The 19,990-nt window shown below is 34.1% G+C and overlaps 1 protein-coding gene across 1 annotated transcript; it reads left to right on the top strand.

The window, feature by feature from the left end:
* Positions 1 to 12,356: 12,356 nt before the first annotated feature.
* LOC142637425 (RING-H2 finger protein ATL46) lies at positions 12,357 to 14,382 on the top strand. Its single transcript, XM_075811704.1, has one exon. The coding sequence runs from the start codon at positions 12,846 to 12,848 to the stop codon at positions 14,088 to 14,090; it is 1,245 nt and encodes a 414-aa protein (XP_075667819.1). The 5' UTR covers positions 12,357 to 12,845; the 3' UTR covers positions 14,091 to 14,382.
* Positions 14,383 to 19,990: the final 5,608 nt, after the last annotated feature.

Here is a 19,990-nt window from a genome sequence, read left to right as displayed (position 1 = left end):
GTTTAGGCGGCGTTTTTAAAATGTTGCAAAAAACTCTAAAAAAAAATTCGTTGTAGACACAAATGGTCTATTGTGGCTTTTTTTTTTTTTTTTTGCGATGTTCAAAAATGTTGCTAGAGTGTCATCATTGTACGTCTGTCACGATATTTTAAAAACGTCGCCATATATAAGCCTTTAACGGCATTTAAAAACTCCATCACAATATTTTACTTAGATTTATTAGGGAAATAAGAAATTTACCTCAAATTTCCTTGCTTGGCTAAATGGGACAAATCCCTCTCTTCCCAAAATCTTTTCTTCACAATTGTTGGAGATGGTTTGGAAAGGAACTTAGGGCTAAAGCATTTTTGGTGGTAGATAGACAAGCCAAAACGGGTCAGAATTTGTTGACTCAACTTGACCCAACCCGAAAAATACCTGACCCGAACCTAAATTTTTTGACCCGAAGCAAAAACGGGTTGACCAGTGACTCTACCCGATTTTTTTGCAGGTCAACCCAACCTGACCCGTTAAAAAAATTCGCTAAAAAATATTTAGATTACGTCCTGAATGCTAAGTGCATAAAGCACAAAGCATGTGGCCGAAGCCAATAGATAGCTGATAATGCCTTAAAATGTATATTTGTTATATATTTATGTGGGCGTTATCTTCTTATTACTATGCTTAATTTGTATAAATTAAGTCATGATTTGCATTAGTCCCTATTATTTGTCTTTACATAATTTCTTGAATAAGATATCATTCATTGTGTGTAATTTTCTACTTTCAGAAAATCATGTGAGAAAGATGAGTTTACAGGAATTTGTGAAAGAATGGAGGCCAAACTAAAATTAAGTGGAGCTAAAGGACCATGCTTAAATTTCTAAGAAGGTGGAGTTGGAGTGCTTGGATCGTCTACCATGATTGGAAGCTTCAAATAAGGAAAGAAATCAAAGAGGCAGAATCTAAAAAGGAAAAATCTGATCTGAGCACCGATCAATATTTTAAGTGTATCTCTCTCCTCAAAAATCCAATTAACACAAGGCCAAATGGGTTGGAACCGTGACTTAAATATCTACAACCTTCCAGTTTTGATTTTTTCAAAATTCTCAATTTTTGAAGGCTGAAATTAACTCACAAGGTACCGCTGTAAACCTAGATGGAAATTAAAATAGTAAAAGTTTTATTTTTTTTTTCTTTAGACATTAGGGTTTTGAGGGAGGCTATGTAGAATGAATTTTGGGCAAAGAAAACCTTGTGTTTTCCTTTCTCTAATGGCAGCCTAAACTCTTTGCTAGGGCTAGGGGTTATGTTTCTTCTATACGGTATGAATATTTAATGTGATTCTTTCTAGAATTTTATCAACGACATATTTGATTGTTCAATTAGATTTCTTTTGATGTATCAGTTCTTCCATGCTTTCAATAAGTTCAATCATATTTTTCTTATTGTTTAGATGAATTTCTAATAGTTTCAAATAGAAATCAGGTTTTAAAGAGAATGAGTTTTTCTGAAAACTTTTCTAACTGCATTATTAATCGAGGTTATCATGCATTCTTGAATTGTCTCAATTCAACCGAATCATAAGTTTTTAATTATATAAGAACAATCAATTATGAAATATATATTTTCCTAGAGCATAAAAAATTTCATATCAATATAGGAAAACACCCCGATGCCCTAGTATTTACATTATTGATTTAAATCAGTTTTTATTATTATTCTTGTTAACAGTCACCAAGAAAAATTATTTTTCTTCTTCACCCAAGTTGTTATTTAATTATATTGTCTTTGAATTTACCTTGCTCTTTGTGGTTCGACCTCGGTACTCCGAGAATTATATTGCTATGATCTCCTGCACTTGGGAGTGAGCAAGCAATAGCATGTTCACAAACATGAGACAACCCATTTATCAAAAAAAAAAAAAAAATCTGCCAATTATCACTCAATTTGACTATACACTTCATAGTTCACAGTTCCCTCTAGTACACTAAGAGTCTAAGTCACTAACACAGTAAGTCAGTAAATGGCTAAGAGCTTGTAATTGTAGTCCATAAAGGCATAAACCACTAAATGGCTCTCACACACGTGACACACCACACGCACGCACACTGAGACACTCACACAGTCACACACCTAAGAGCTTTCACAGTTTTAGAGAAGTGTTTCACTCTGCGCCTCCATTGCTTAGTAGCAATCAGCTTATCTCCGGCTCTACTTTTTTCTCTTATATTTTTCTTTTATCTCCTCTTCTTTCAGTCCTTAAAACTTCAGACCAAGCTTCCTATTTCTCGCCATATATGCTCCACACTCCACTGCTCTTCTCTCTCACTTCTCTATCTCTCACCACCCACACGCCACAGCCTCGATCTCATCACTTGTTGACTCATTTAAGAGGAGCATAACCACTGATCATCAACTATGGTGAAGGTAACTTAAATCCTTTTCATCATTCTCTCAAAGCCCTAAATGTTTTTAGTTTTTGGATTGATTTTTTAATATTATGATTTAGCAATAGTATACTGCTCTACTAGCATTATATTTAATTGCTTGTATGTTTGATTGTTGAAAAAATTGAAAATGGCATTGACTCATTGTCATTTGGAGGAATTTCTAGTAATATTTTGCTATGTTCATAGTTTCTTTAGATGTTTTAAATAGACTAGAATTTTAATTTTAATTATATATTTTGCTTTGACAATTAGAGTATAGCTGCTTCTCTGGCTGTAAATTTGGAAAGTGATAATGATGCTGTTATTATGGATACTTCTACTAATCCTTCACCATCTTAAGAGTTAATTCAAATTCAAAGGTTAAGAAACCAAAAAGAATTTTAGGGAAAAAAAAGGAAAAACAACACACTTCTTCAGTTTGGACTGAATTTGTGAAATTGCCAATTGATGAAGAAGGATTAAGTAAGGCTATTTGTTAATGGTGTGGAAAAATATTTTCAGTAGATGGTCATAATGGAACATTAAACTTGCATTAACATCTTCTCAAATGCTTAAAACGAACTGAAATAAAACAAGATGGTGAAGAACAAGATAGGGTGTTACAAAACAAGATAACTTGAGAAAAGTTTCGTGAGATGTTAGCAAAGGCTATTATTAAACATAATGTTCCATTTAGCTTTGTTGAGTATGAGGGCATTAGAAAAGTTTTCAGTTATCTAAATTTAGAAGTTAAACATATTTTTAGGAATACTTCAAAAGCTGATGTTTTAAAACTTTATAAGAAAGAGAAGGATGACGTTAAAAATAAGTTGAAATTAATTCCTAGAAGAATATGTTTGACTTCGGATTTATGGACCTCTATTACAAGTGAGGGATATATTTGTCTTACGACGCATTATGTGGGTGAGAATTGGGAATAGAAAAGCATCATCTTGAATTTTTGTCATATGCCACCTCCACACATAGGAACTCTTTTATTGGAGAAAATTTTAAATTTCTTGAATGAATTATTGAGAAGAAAATATTTTCCATTATATTAGATAATGCATCTAATAATGATAATTGCCAAGATTTCATAAATAAAAAGCTTAATGAGGGGGTTTTATTGTTATGTGATGGTATCTTTTTTCATGTGCGTTGTGGTGCTCATATATTGAATCTTATTGTTTAAGAAGGATTGAAAGTAATAGATGAATCGGTGATTAGGATCCGAGAAAATATGAAATATCTTAAAGGATCAAAGAGTAGAATGTGTAGATTTGATGAATGTGCCAAGATAGTTGGTATGTAGAGAACAAAGGGTTTATGTTTAGATATGTGTACGAGATGTAATCCAACATATGACATGATTGACAGTGCTACGAGATATCGTTCTATGTTGAACTGTTTAGCAGAGGAAGATGCTAATTTCAAGCGTTGTCGATCAAGGGATGAATGGAATAGAGTTGAAAGGATAACTTGGTTTTTGAAACCTTTCAATGACATTAAAACTCTATTTTCTAGAATTGATTACCCTACAACAAATTTATATTTTCAAGAAGTGTCTCAAATTGAATTACTCTTACTTAAAGAAATGGTGAGCCGAGATTCATTTATTAGTAATATGGCAGACTAGATGAAAGGTAAATTTGACAAATATTGGGATTATTATAGTGAGGTGCTAGCTTGTGCCATTGTCCTTGATCCAAGGTTTAAGTTGGATTATGTGGACTTTACTTTCAAGAAAATAGAGTCAATTGAACACATTGCTGAAATGAAGGTGGAGAGCATTCAAACTACACTATATAAACTTTTTTCAAAATATGAATGCCCCCAGTCTATGGCTACAATAAATGTTTCATCTTGTGTTAGGAGTTCTAGTCATATTAGTGATGCTGTGGATGATCTTGATGATGATGAATATATGGAAGATGATGTAAGTGAATTGTCTTTTTTTTTTTGTATATGTTGTGCTATGTTTTTAATAATAAAGATTGTAATGTTGTGTGGTATTATTTTTCATTGCAATTTTTTTAATGATTAGGAATTTGAGCATTATGAAGGTGGTTGAGGTGCCAAAAAAAAAAAACTCAATTGGACTTGTATTTAGAAGAGCCTAGACTTAGCAAAAAGAAAATTTCAAAGTTGGAAGTTCTCTCTTGGTGGAAAGAGAATTACAATCGGTTTCCAGAGCTCTCTTATATGGCGCGGGATCTTATGAGCATTCCTATAACTAGGCTTGTCCACAGGTTGGTTTGGGTTGGGTTTGTGCCCAACCCAGAATTGACTCGCTCACTTCAGGTCTCTGATACTTGGACCCGCTGAAGGTAATGGTTTGGGTGGTTGGATATAACCGGTTTCTGGTTGGGTCTTGGTAGGCATCAGAATATGAGAATCATCGCTGGAATTTACAAAAATCAGCCGAATTTTGTTGAAATCTACTGGTTTTTGTTGGATTTGATCAAATCTCGACGAGATCTTGGTGAATCTCGACGAGATCTTGGTGAATCTCAACGAGATCAGGCCAGATCTCAACAAATCGGAAAAAATCAGATAGGTGAACCCTCTAATCGGTGGAGAACAGCAACTTCTGGTGTAATTTCCAGTCCGGTCGGTTGAAAATCAGGTTTTCATGCTCAAACCCATCAATCGACCTACCGGTCTCGGGTTTTGAAGGTGGAGATCTGCCGCCAACCATCGTCGGCATCGGGTCGAACGGTTCTTAGGCCGAATAGGCCAAGTTGGGTGGGTTGATCGAGTTCTAGGTCTGGTTGGACACCCTTACCTATAACCACTGTTACTTCTGAATCAAGTTCTAGCACTAGAAAAAAATTCTTACTCCGTATCGATCACATCTTTTACCTGAAAATGTGGAAGTTACATTGTGTACTAAAAGTTGACTATATAGATTTGAGGGTAATTTAATTTATTTATAGTCATAATTATCCAATTTTAATTATTTATTGATTTCCTTTCATGGTACCTTAAGTTCTATTAAAATATTGTATTGTAGATGAAGATGTGGATGAAATTGGCCAACTTGAGCTACAATTTGCAAGTATGAATATTTGCAGTGCTAAATCTGCTACCAATATTGAGTAGATTGAGATTGAGATTTAATTCTTACAAAATATTTACTTATTCTTCTTTACTTAATATGTTATGTTTATTTTTATAACTTTTTTTAGTTAGTTTTTCTTTCTAAGTAATCTAACTTTTTATTATTTTAAATGCAACATGAATATGTGCACTTAAGGAGGCTGATAACTTGACATGGTCCATGACATGCAGTTTTTTTTTTCTTTTGTGGGAATGATATTATTAGTGATATAAACTTAAGATATATACTTTTTAGTGCTCCTTAAGATCTATCTCTTTTTGAAGTTGTAAACTTGTAATTACATGCATTTTGACAATGAGTTATTAATATTGAAGATTTTTTCCATCATGAATTTATGACTATAAATAATTTTCCTCATGCTCAAAACTGTCAGAATCGGAAGGATATTAACAAGTGGCATTAAGTGCAATTCATTTCCTTAATTGATTACATTCATTCTCTCTAAACAGGTTGTCATTGATTTGTTTTTGTAATTAAAAAAAAAGTTCATTAGAAAAATAAGGGTCAACTTGACCCAACCTGCAACTCAATTGACCCGCAACTTGATTAACCCGTTTAAAGATGATTCGTTTGACCTACAAACCCAATTGACCTGACCTAACTCGCCTGTTTTGCCATATTTAGGTAGACCACGCGAAAAGAGGGGGATTCAAGAGAGAGAGAGAGAGAGAGATAGATGAATGTGAGAGTGAGGGAGGGTGGTGGCAGTGGTAGGGGCAGTGGAGTGGGACTGTGATAAGAGGAGAAAAAGAACAAAGTGAGAGAAGAGAGAAACTTGTTGAGGAAAATGAAAAAAAAGAAGAAGTTAAGAGTGTAGGACACTTGCTAGAAAGTATTAAGTGGGTGGGAAAAACAATTTGGTGAAAATTTGCACGGGAAAGTTAAAAACATTTGCTGAAATTTGGATTTTTTTTTGAAATTTGGATATTGCGACGTTTTTGAAATGTCGCTGTACAACTTTGTTACAAAAAGCTTATGATTTTTAATAGCTATTGTGATGGTTTATAACAACGTCGTTATAGTTCGACAAAAAAAATGCTAAAATTAATATATTTGTGACGTTTTTGATAAATGCTACTATTATTTGGGGCTATTGTGACATTTTTAAAAATGTCACTATATGCAAACTCTTTAGCTGCACTTGGCAAAAACATCGCTATTTATCTCTTATAGCAACAAATTTGAAAACGTCGCAAAAAAAAATCCACCTAAACCTAGTTTTTTTGTAGTGAAATTTTCTTATAAAGGAGAAAACTACATATATAATAAATCGTGTTAAAAACATGTTTTAATCATAGTTTTGAAACTCGGACCAGACCGTACGGTTCAACCGGGAAAACCTTGAATCGGTCGGTCTATTTAACATCAAGAACTGTTCCATGTAAAAAAAGCAGGGACTCGTACAGATCGTGATCCAACTGCTCAGTTCTGTGAACTATGATCGGTTCAGGTTGTTCACACGAGTCCTTTGTTTCAAGGTTGAAACGGCATCGTTCTGGACTCAGTTTTTTTTTTTTCCTTATACAACATCGTTCTAGATCACTCTCTCAAGTCTCAAATGAAATAGAAACCCTCGCCTTACTGTCTCTATCACTCTGAGCTCTCTGCTTCTCTCTCACTCTCATTACATCTCTCATCTCTGCCTCTCTCTCTCGTCACTGTCAGCCACCACATCTTCAGCCCAAAACGTAGCTCGCCTCAGTGCACGTCTTCATCTTCTCACTTTCATTACATCTTTGCCTCTCTCCCTCGTCGCTGTTGGCCACCACAGACCTCAGCCCAGATCATAGCTTGCCTCATTGTTGATTAGGTAAAATAATCTGTGAACATCAAAAGTATATAAGTTTGGTAATTTAAAAATGTTTGTATGTACTTCCAGTTCTTAACATTTGATTCTCTATGTTTGTTGCTATGTGAAATAAATGAACTTCTTTCTTTTTTGGAAGTGGGTAGTTTTTGGTGATTAGCTCTGTTGCTTTTGGTTGAATTTTTAGTCTGTGTGTAAGGATTTTAGAACTTTTGAGTATCTGGGTCTGTGAAAATTGAAAATTTGGTATATTAAACGTTTATTTGAGTATAATTTGGTGTTGTAGAATTTGGAGACTTGTTTATGCATTTTTACTTTGTACTTTATTGATTGATTGAATAATTCATATTTATGTTTGCTAAGGATTTATCATTTTCTTATTTGCCTTGTGAAAGTTATGACATAAAAAATATTTGAAAGATAGATCTCTAAATGAATTAGACTATTTTATCAAAAAAGAAAATTAGACTATCTTAGTTAATTTTCTATTTTTTTATTAATTTTCTATTTTTTTATATATTTAAAATAATTATTAAATTAATTATGACATCATCACGTTTCGACCTCAGTTCAACCTCAGTTCGACTTTAAAAACCTTGAACCTCTCCCTTTTACGGTTTAATGAATGGTCTGAGTTTAGCACCCTATCTGCTAGGTCCAGGCTCTGCTGAAGTGCTGGGGACACGGTAAGCCATAACTTCCCAGCCCCATGAGGAACACTAGTGATCCTAGACTGCCAAGGTAGCTAACCCCACACAAGTCTATATTCAGACTCACACATGGGACCTCATCCTTGGCACATCTTTGTGCTTCACCTAACACCACCAAACCACACCCGTCGATGGTCTGATCAAGTACTCTCTTGTATATGAAAAGAAGAAGGAAAAAACAAAATGGCACAAATTGGTGGTGTAATGACTGATATGATACCCCATACAAGAAGTGGTTATATAATTGTCAATCAAATAATGATTAAAAGAAAAACTAGAATGAAGAACTTTTTGGTTCGATTTGAAAGGACAGCTACACACACTTATATATATATAATTGTGTTCACCAAATATTGGATGTCCACTCAAGTAGAGAGGTCAACGTTTTGAATCCACACAAAGATACATAGCATATCAAATCGTAATTCTGGTCCATGAATTAATCATATTCATACCTGTTAAAAATAGTAGAAACCTGCTTATATACTTCTACTACAGCTCTTAGTTTTTTTGTTACTTAATTATGTAACTAACAGATTTTACGTAGTAGTATGAATGCCCTGTTTATTTGAAATTGCATACTATGTAGTAACAAAAATTATGAATTCCAACAGCGAAATTTAGGGCCCGTGAGCCAGTGACACCAATTTTGTCAAAGTTTTAGGTGAGATAATCGGTCAATGAAACTTGAAAACTTTTTTAGTAACCGTGTACTGTACTGTACCCCATAGGCCATAGCTAAAATTTGTCAAAGTTTTAAAAAGACAAACTTGCATGTCTCTCCTTAACATGTCGGTCCAGCTGATTGTTTGAAATGGACATCAATGTTTAGACTTTAAAGAGATGAGTATAGATAATAAAGTAAGCTTTATATATATATATATATATATATATACACACACACACACGCCCGAAGCTAATATACAATGAAAAGTGAAAACCCCTGTTGATTTTTTTTTTTCTTTCATATTTAAAGGTATACTACATATCTTAATTTAAACGTTCTCTTAAAAAACTGAAACAAAAATGATTTAATTTGATTGAATTGTAATTCTTTTATCAATAATATTATAGTATCTTATTATGCCTAGTTTTATTATTATAATTGACACAATAATGATCAATTTTTTTTTTTCAATTCTATCTCTTATTTTTTATATATTAAATATTATATATATATATATATATATATATATATATATATATATATATATATATTGTATTCTTGAATTTTTAACCACTCATTATTTTCTATAATTTTGATGATTAGACCTTAATTATCGAAATATATGTTGAAATTAAACATGCATGCGGCATACACCCACACACACGTAGCATGATCTACAATTAAAAATGTTTACATAATTTTAAATTAGAATATAATTGGAAAATAAATAATATAGATATTTGTATTATTTTGCTTTAAAGTATTGCGAAAAATTATAGACTCAATAATTTAATTCACTTATCCATATCCTAAATTAGTTGGATTGGACAATATCTTACAAAAAAATATTGAAATACATAAATATTCTATTAAATTAGAAAATCGCAAAAAGAAGGGAAAAAATAACTTATATAGTCTTTCTTTTAGTATCAATATTTCATTTAAATCAATGATGTACACAAACAGATTCCAATTTATGAGTTTTCATTTCCATTTTTATGCTAAATTTATTACATTTTTTAAAAGCCATAAACATATCCATTTTATGAATAATGATTCTATATAGAATATGTAGAAGTGAAGTCTAGGGATGGCAATGGGATGGGGCAGGGCCGAAGGATGGGGTCTTCGTCCTCGCCTCGTATGGTTTTGTCTTGCCCCATCCCTGTCCCGCTCCGCAAAATGGGAAAAACTTAATTAGTGTTCACCCCGCGAAGCCCCACTCCACCCCGTAAAACTCTACTTTTTGTTAATTTATTTTACAACTAGTACAATTTTTTTAATGAAACCTATTTCATTAATAAAAATATACTTGAAATTACAACTAAATTTATCCTATCAAATCAAATCAATTTTTAGAAAAAATTGAATAATATATCCAAATATTTAACAAGACAATCATAAAAATTAAATAAAAAAAAATCTCCTAGTATAACACATAACAAAATAAAGGTAGAGAACCGCATTAGGTAGAATAAAATAAGTTAATATTGATATGGTTGTTTAAATAGTAAGGTTTTAGGGTATGAAAAATTTACAATTATAACCCTAAGCAACGCGGCGCAGGGCGAGGACGGGGAGGGGTGGATCTAAAAATTCTAAACTCATCCCTGTCTTGCCCCATGGTGTAGGGCTAAAATCTTGCCCCATTCTTGTCCCACCACCTTTGCGAGGTGGGAAAAATCCGCGCAGAGTGAAGCGGGGAGGGGCGGGTAAGCGGAACGGGGAAAAATTGTCATCCCTACGTAGAACAATCCAATAGGATTCTTAAAATTCTAACCATTTATAGCTAAATGAATGGTTTAGATTTTACTAAAATTTCTTCTTCTTTTTAAATGGATCTAGCCTCAAAGAGTGGTAGGGCATGGAATTGACTACCATTAGTTGTGCTTATTATAGCTTATGGAAGACAACGGTTTCTATTTCGTTTAACTAGAATCATTACACTTTCCATGACACTCACTACATGCCTATATATTGCCTTGTAATCGATGAAAGTTAGAAAACAAACCAGAAATAAAATCACCACTCTTAATTAGTGTTCACCAGCCTACCTTGATAATGACCCATGCACATACAGATATTAGCTAAGATGAAAGGTTGTTTTTTGACAAATAGTACTCATCACAGATCATCATCATCAAAATGAAAATCATGCTAACAAATTTAAATGATGAGGAAGAGAAACACATCTGCACTTTGTGGAGAGTGAACTATGAAATTAGTTCTCATCTTACCTAACAGCCTGTCCCTCTTCCTTCTTAATCATCTTTCTTAAACATCCAACTACTATGTAATTGTCATCCAAAGACTTTTTTCCTAATTGCCTTTAGACTCAAGACAAAGAAGCATTCACATGTTCATCCTTTAAAGTCACACCCAAATAACCCACAAATACAAGTAATATTTTAAACTATGTCTAAGGCACTCTAAGAAGGGTGACAGGGTTTCATTTGAAAGCATCCAAAACTGCACTACTTACTTGAAGAAAAAAAAAAAAAACCTAATTGCACAAGACAAAACAAAACAAAGCAAAAGATGGATGAAAACTAGTTAGAATTTTCCCCATTGGTCTTCTGCATAATTGGAGTTTTTATATTATTCCACTTTTTTTTTGGTTTCTATCTTGTACCGACAAAAGAAAGTCTGAGAATGAAAAGCAGAGGACTAATTGCATTTACTTAAACCAACTGTAACTATTAAATCATAGATAAAATTACAAATACAAATAAAAAAATAGTGTTCAAAGATTAGAGTACCATGCCTCTAAGGGCACATTGCACCTCCCCTAAGTATAAAACAATTTCGATATCCCCTTTAGTTTAAAACAAAAGCAGTGTCTCCTTATTCATAACGAGGAATCTATCCATTTACTAGTATTTTCCATCAAATTAATGAAGAACTCAAGTTTTCTTATAGAAATAAATGTGTCAAAATCCACACATCAATGATTAATACTCTTCAATAACAAACACATCATACGTACAATGATGATCTTAACACCCTTTAATAACAAATACATTACCGACACAATAATAGTTCATCAAAATTGTCGAGGTATTAATGTCATTAACGTATAGGTCTAGACCCATTTAAAAAAAAAGAAAAAAAAAAGAAAGAAAAGAATTTTCTGTTAGTTTGATTAAAAATGCTAATAGAGAACGTAAAAATGCTAATTACAAAGGATAGGAGAGACTTATTATTATGTTCTAAACTAAAGGTGTGACATTTCGGAAAGGTCCAATTTTATTTCCCCTCTAACAAAATACAAGTCAATAGTCATACTAGTTCACAATGCTCCAAGACATTTTTCATAATAACGTTGAGTTTATGTACATGATTTTCGTCACTTGAACATGTTCTAAACCTCACACGATCTAAGTTCTCAACCGTAATCGACTGAACTCCTCGTCAGTTCACACGCAGCCCAGAAGAGGTACAGATATGTTGCTTTTGAAAATGAGCCCAGTGAGGCCCACCTTGAATCCCTTGCTTGGGAGTTGAGAATGGCTCTTTGTCGCTTATGGTTGACCGCAGCACTCTCACGCGCTATTCATGGCACGTGGACCTTAATTTAGTGCCTCTTTTTGGCATTCTTTACATCTATACTTTGGAAACTACTGCCACTGTCTGCATTCTGGTTCTCTTTGGTTCCTTCCACCAGAAACTAGAGAGAGAAAAAGAGGTATATTTTTTTTTTTAATGTTGGGTCAGGTAGAGAGTGACCCATTTCACTTTCCTCTTCTTTGAGCTTATAGAAGTGACTTAGAATTTAAAAAGCCTGTGTCTTTAGGGTTTTCTGTTGGAACAACAATGATAATGATATATGTATTTTCAAGAGCTTTTGAAAATACATAAATGGTGGACTCCCCAGAATCAAATTAGGTAAGTTCCAATTTTTGTCATATATTATATATCAGCTGCTCTCTTATTGTTGCTCAATCAGTGAATTCCCTTTCATTGAAAATCATGCATACAAAAATACAATAGAAAAGTGACTTCACAACCAATTGTTACTACCTTCTAGTGCAGCTGTTTTTTTCTTCTCAAATCTGAGAACAAAAGGTGTTGTCTTTAAATATTGTTTTGCATCAATGGAAGGAGTAAGTTCTGATTTTAGCTTTTGCTTATGTGTCAAAATGAGTTGGGTTTGTGTTTGAATACAGAGAGTTTGGGGTTTTGTTACTACATGGTTTATGAGTGTACCTATATGATCTGTGGTATGTCAAACTACAAAGAGCATAAGTGGTTTTTGGAGCACACCCATTTGAAGATGTCTTGGGTTCAGCATCAAATCTTGCAAAAAGATGGCTATTTGAGCTACCCTCCTCCTCTTCCTCCTTTGTCTTCATCACCATATACTGGTACTTTTCATAAAGAAACAGCCCCTTCTTCATCAAATGGTACTAGGATAAGTCCAGCTGTTCTTTTCATTATAGTAATTCTGGCTGTACTGTTTTTCATATCTGGTTTACTCCACCTGCTTGTTAGATTTCTCATAAAGCACCCATCTTCCTCAGCATCTACTCAATCTAATAGATACCCAGAAATTTCTAGCTCTGATGCTCTTCAGAGACAGCTACAACAACTCTTCCATTTACATGACTCTGGTCTAGATCAAGCTTTTATAGATGCTCTTCCCGTTTTCCAGTATAAAGAGATAGTGGGTCTCAAAGAGCCATTTGATTGTGCTGTTTGTCTGTGTGAGTTTTCTGAAAAGGACAAGCTCAGATTGCTTCCTATGTGTAGCCATGCTTTCCATATCAATTGTATAGACACTTGGCTCCTATCAAATTCAACATGTCCGCTTTGTAGAGGGGCCCTCTATACTCCTGGGTTTTCAATTGAAAACCCAATTTTCGATTATGATGATTTACGAGAAGAAGATGGGTGTACTGGTTATGGAGAAAATCGGTTAACTTCAACTCAAAAAACAGTGGAAATGGAAGAAATTGTTGTTGACAAGGGGGTTTTCCCAGTAAGGCTTGGAAAATTCAGAAAGCTAAATGTTGAGGCAGGGGAGGCTGGAGGAGAGACCAGTAGTAGTAATTTAGATGCAAGAAGATGTTATTCAATGGGCTCATATCAGTATGTGCTTGCCAATTCAGACCTACGGGTAGCCTTGTGCCATGATCCACAAGGCAGTGATATTACAATCACAAAAGAGAGAGAAAATAATGGGAATTCCTCAGTTGATGGGGATGTAGAAGGAAAAAAGATTAGTAGTGTGACCAAAGGTGAGAGCTATTCTGTGTCCAAGATTTGGCTCTGGTCAAAGAAAGGCAAATTTTCAAGTTCTTCAGATGCCCAGATGGATATACTGCCTTCCCTTAAAATGGAATTGCCATGGATGAGTAAAACACAAGGGGTTTGAGGTATTTGCATCATTGTTTTCTTGCTATATAGTTCATCCATTAATTATAGCTTGTTATGCTCTTGCAATTCTTACTGAAATTTTTTTGCGATGCTAATTCAACAACTATGATGAATGGTTGTGGCTTATTATAATTGTAGGACTTTCTTTTGTATTGAACCTGAAAAATACAGCTTGTTCAAGGGCTTTTGCTTATTTTAAGGAATGACAATATACGATCTTGTAGATTACCCTAAATGGGATGAGGCTGTGCTTTTCTTGTAGGGATAAACATATGATTGCATTTGTCTTATAATGGGAATGTTGGTATGATTATTCTTGTTTGCCTTTGCAAATCTTAATGATCTCTAGAGCCAAAAATTTGTTACCCTTCTTAGTTTTGGAAATCTAAAACATTTGCCAATTCAAGGGCTATATCATCCATGGATCATGGTTGTAGAAATGTGTGCACCGAGATTTGTTGAATGCAATTACATATAATAGACTGAGAGAGTAATGGTATTATAAAGCTGGATTACATGACTTTCAAAATTTGCACTATGATTGGGGGTATCCTGTATCTCTTTAGTGGATTTCATGGATTACTTAAATCTACTTTCATAATTCTTTAAGAAGCTTTATTATTTGAGCATTCTTTTTCTTTAGTACAATTCTTTCTTGTACTAAAAAAAAATCATCAATTTTACCATCTAAAAACTTTCATTTTCCATCTCAACCGTTTTGTAGACAAGTTCAAATAACATATTGTGACACTATGTTGAAGCAAAAAAGAAAAAAGAAAAAAAAAGAACTACAGGTTTTAAATTTTCCATCCTAGATTCACTTTTTTCTTTTCTTGAAACAAATTTATTCTTTAGCTTTTTCATGATTCTAATTAAAAGTAGTCTTAGTCCACCTACATTGGTGGTTATCAGCCTATGAAGGCTCTAGATGGCTCCAAGGTTTTATATGACGTGTACAAGATCTATTGCTAGGGGCCCTGTGCTTTTCCTTTCTTGCCTTTTGAGGCGTTGGGTTTTTTGATCTCCTTTTATATTTCAATTACTGTTTTTGGAATAATGTGAACATAATCCTTGGTATTGAGCCATTGAGTGATCTATTGGGTTGGGCAGTTGGGGCAGTGGTGGTGGGATCCATGAAAGCTGTGTGACAGTATCTTTTATTCTTGTGATATGATCATATGAGGCCTTTGATTCAAAAATTGGCTGTACTGCCAATGCTACTGTAGCCTGTGGGTCAGAGTATGCTCCTCCCATGTGGCTTTGTTGAAATTGAACTTTACATGTAATCCCTTATTTATTTTCAAAAAATGTTGATAATCAGTCATACTCATGTTCAGAAATTTTCAGAAGGTGTCCAACCAGTCAGATCACAATGATGTTGGAAAAGGCAAAAAGGAAAGGACAAAAAAAAAAAAAAAAAAAAAAGAGAGAAAAAAAAGAAGAGAAAGTTATGCCAAAAAATAGAAACAAAAGAAGAGGGGAAAAAAAGTGGAGATATTGAACATGGATGCATGCTTTGGCAATTATAATTCCTATTTACTCACTTTCTTGTTTTATCAGTTGGTCTTATCTCAATTTCATCAACTTTGAGACCAGCTTTGGGGTGTCTTTACACTGGATTGCTATATAAAAATAAATGAAGGACAGAAAAAGAGAGTTGTACCAAAAAAGATAAGTAAAAGAGGAGATATTTTTTCTTTTGTTAAGTGAGGATATTGATGCATCCTTGGACAATTTTAATTCCTAATAATGCTCTTCGAAATAATGTTATTCTATTTTGCTTTTTATTTATTTTTGTACGTGGGAGGTCGGTGGAAACCGTGGAATATGTGGAACCATGTTACCAACGCAACAAAGAAGTGCCAAAAAACTGTGTTTTTATTCAGGCTCCGATAGAAAAGTGCCAACACAAGCTCACCAACCAATAGTATTAATTAAACAACTTTATGGCGGCTCCACATTCCTGCTGTCCAAGTACTCTGAAGTGAACCACCACCCGTCTCTCTCTCTCTCTCTCTCTCTCTCTCTCTCTCTCTTTCCTGGAGAGAGAGGGACAGGGAATATCACCATAGATGATAAAATGGGGCACTTTTTGTCTCAAGTGGCTTAAACAATGAACTTGGGTGTCCAACCTATTCACCATAATGCTTGGCCCAAGCGCTCAACCAAGTTATTACCTATGCACAGAAGTATCCGAATAAGTTGATGATGTAATGGAATAGCACTTGGGCAGATTGGGTTAAGTTGAAGGCCAGCCAAGCCCAACTGTGGTGAGTGATGCATTTGCCCTTTTGCCCCTTTCTGTAGGACATGATATAAGTAACTATGTATAGTAATTTCATGTGTCTAGTGTATTAGAGCACTGGACGCGACACAGACATGATAATATTAAAAAATAGTCATATGTTGCTCTCGTCATTTGTTAGCGTACTGAAGCACTAAATGGAAGCCTTGCTCTTCCCAATTAGTTAGTTTGGGAATATAGATTAGAATGAAACTATATATGCAATTAGTACCCAAAGAAAACTGATACTTGTCGGCCAAAATGTTTGGGACTCTAATTCTCCAAAGAAAAAAAGAAAAAAAAAAAAAAAATTCAAACTGAAATAGGAAGACAAACCTTGTACGATAATGCCCCAATATCACAAGATCAGTACTGAAAATAGACTTAAGTGACCAAACATGCTTTCGAAAAGAAAAAGATAAATTGATGGAATTAAGGAAATGGAAGAGTAGTGATGAGAAGGCCTGCTTTTAAAAGGTGAAAATGATGAGAAACAAGAAAGATAGAAGATAGAACAGACCTAGAAGCAATGTATATATATATCCACAACCACATGATTATGGTTGTGAGCACAAAAAGAGGCCTTTCGCAATAAAAGTTGGGTTGAATTTTGCACAACGAAAGGAGCAGTTTTCCAATGGTTGGTATCATGCCTTTGTCAAGACCACTCATAACTAGAGAAGGAAATAACGTGAGAATTGGGACCTCCATCTCTATTCGGAAGTCAAAATTACTTTACATGTTTGTGGGATGAATGAGATTGCCTTCATGGGCTAAGATTTCTCATTAACTTTGTTCCTTTCGGTGGAAGATGTTGAGACTGATAGCATAAATTCATATAAGTATCCTATCACATCAATGAGATATGCAGTTGTAAATACACACGGAGCCCTAAAGTTCGAGTTGTACCTATCTTTCTCCAATTATGACCTCTCTTTAATAGGAACAGCTTGATATTGTTTGAGATATAAAATGATAAATAAATAAAAATTTAACTATAAAATTAGTTGTAGCCTAAATCTATAACTTTACTTAATATCATTTTATTGGAGGATTACATTTTCTTCTTATATCCTCCATATTTGCAAAATTTTTAAAAAGTTAAAGATTAATAACTATGTCATCAATAAATTGTAAGTTTTTATAGTTTAAAATTATGCATAAAATATAATCTTATAGATCTTATAGTAAATAATATTCGATTGACACAAAATTTGACATGTGTATTAAGAGCATAAAGAACATGTAATTCAACGGTTAGATTTTCAAAATATATAGTAATGTTAATGATATTGAGTAAGGTTGTCTTAGGCTACAACCAAATTTGAAGCTAAACTTTGTCCATGATAAATTTAAGTGAGTTTTTTTATATAAGAAAATAAAAATAAAATTAACCAAGTAGTATTTATTTAATTGTTTATATTATAATTAAAAATCATTCTTCTCACCATTGTGAAATTAAAAAAAATAATTAAATTTTATATTTAGGTTTTTCATAACATTGATTTTTTAACTAATAATAGGTAATTTGTAATCCACTTAATCATCTTGTGACATAATCGATATTAATTAGGATTGAACCAATTTGATTATGATAAATTTCTTTATGTAAATTGGATTGTAACAAGTATTGTGAGTAAAATTTATGCAAGCAATGCATGCATTTGACAACCAACAACAAAAAATCTTAATCATAAATTGTTATATGACATATTTGAACATTTTTAAGATAAATTTCATTGTTATCTTTCTGTCTAACTATTTTTGATAAATTTCTTATACATTTGTGAAATTTTCATTTTTTTTTTCTCATATCCAAATTGATATTATATAGTTGATATTTATAATTGAAAATATTTACAAATAAAATAGTCACTATTTACAATATAAAATTGTAATATGACAAGAACAAAATAAATTTTAAGGCGCGCACACACACACACACACACACACACACATATATATATATATAAAATTCAGTCTAGGATATTATTACCAAATAATAACTTGTTAAAATAATCCACTGCATGGAAGAGCAATTCGAAAAAAATAAAGTCTCAAGTTGTTACGAAAAATTGATGATTAATGATGATTTAGCATACTCACAATTTATTATGATTGTTTTTGAAATAATTTAGGGTATCAATTGGATTGGATTTTTATTAACTCAATATTTTGGGAGCCTTCTTTGTAGCGGGGAAAAGAGGGTATTATCCCCCTTCCATTTTTCAATATGCCTTAGAATACAAAATTTTCAGAATCTTTTTCACAAGAACTAAGGTAGTTTACTGTACGGCATACGGCAATAGGACCATTTCCCCTTGGGCCCCATTCCAAACGGCCCATGAATAGTATTCGGCCTCAGGCCCATTACCCCCTTATGGCCAAGTGTAAATGGCCCATGGGCGCCAGCCCATCGTTTGGGAATCCGATGCACAGCATGACAACCCGAGCATATCATGGTCTTGGTGCCGACACTACTCAGTTGTATCTCGGAACACCAGTAGTGCCTTGGGGAATACTTCTGCTGAGCTCCATTTAGCATCTAGCACTAGTTCCAACATCCCAGTTCCTATTCCCAACGCAAAGCATATTCTTGTCAGGAATAATTAAATTGGGCCCCACTCACACGAGTGGTGCCAGAAGACAATTTTTATTAACCCATTATCATCAGGTTATAAATATGCGTAAAAAAGGGGAAAAAGGGTTAGACACTAATGAGGAGGGATTAAGAGAATAGCTGAACATACAAAGACAGGCTTTCAGGGAGAGAGGCTAGCTACCTTAATAGGCACTTAAGTGAATCCGACCAGGAGTTACCCATTGTAGGATACTCATAAGCCCACTAAAACAAGTAAATTGCAAGCCCAATTACCAGGTCAGCCCATCAATGGAAAATTGGGTACATACAATTAGCACTGTCTGTGGGGATCTCCTACTTAGCCGTAGTTCAGCTGAGATTCATTTGACTAAGTATGTTTGATCATCGCTCAACGAGTTACGCCTAGAGCGGGTCAGGAGGGTCATCCTAGAATTCTAGTTGGCGAGAAAGGCGGTATAAAAGGAATGAAGACGGGAGACACGAGCGGGACTAGGAACGCTTTAGTTCAGGAAAGTGATCATTGCAGACATACCAATTAGCATCCGAGGTGCTTGAGCAAGAGTAGCATGATAGGAGGGATCAGGAATTAGAGCACCTGCATAGAATGGTAAGGGACCTGGAGTTAGAGGTACGGGGCAAGCGCTGAAGAAGGGATTGTGATTAGTTTCCTGAAAGAACGGTAAGTATGAGGGGTAGTCATGGAGAAGCATCCCACCAGTCTAGTTCCTGTCAGTTCAGAGATAGATCATGGGATTTCATTGATAGGGACTCGATTTCTCCTAAACGGCGTAGGCCTCGGAATGCTGCAATGGATGCCATGAGCCGTGCGCTACGCATACTGGCTCGATCACCGTTCTCGAACGAGATAGAATGAGCTCAGATGCCGAGCAGGTTTAGTAAACCACCATTCATCTCCTATGATGGGAAGACAAATCCCATGGAGCATATCAGTCATTATACCCAAATGATATCTCTATATAATCAAAATGACGCGTTGATGTGTAAAGTGTTT

This window comes from Castanea sativa, chromosome 1, assembly GCF_040712315.1.
Source record: "Castanea sativa cultivar Marrone di Chiusa Pesio chromosome 1, ASM4071231v1".
Classification (NCBI taxonomy): Eukaryota; Viridiplantae; Streptophyta; class Magnoliopsida; order Fagales; family Fagaceae; genus Castanea; species Castanea sativa.
This window is presented reverse-complemented; position numbering and strand designations above follow the sequence as displayed.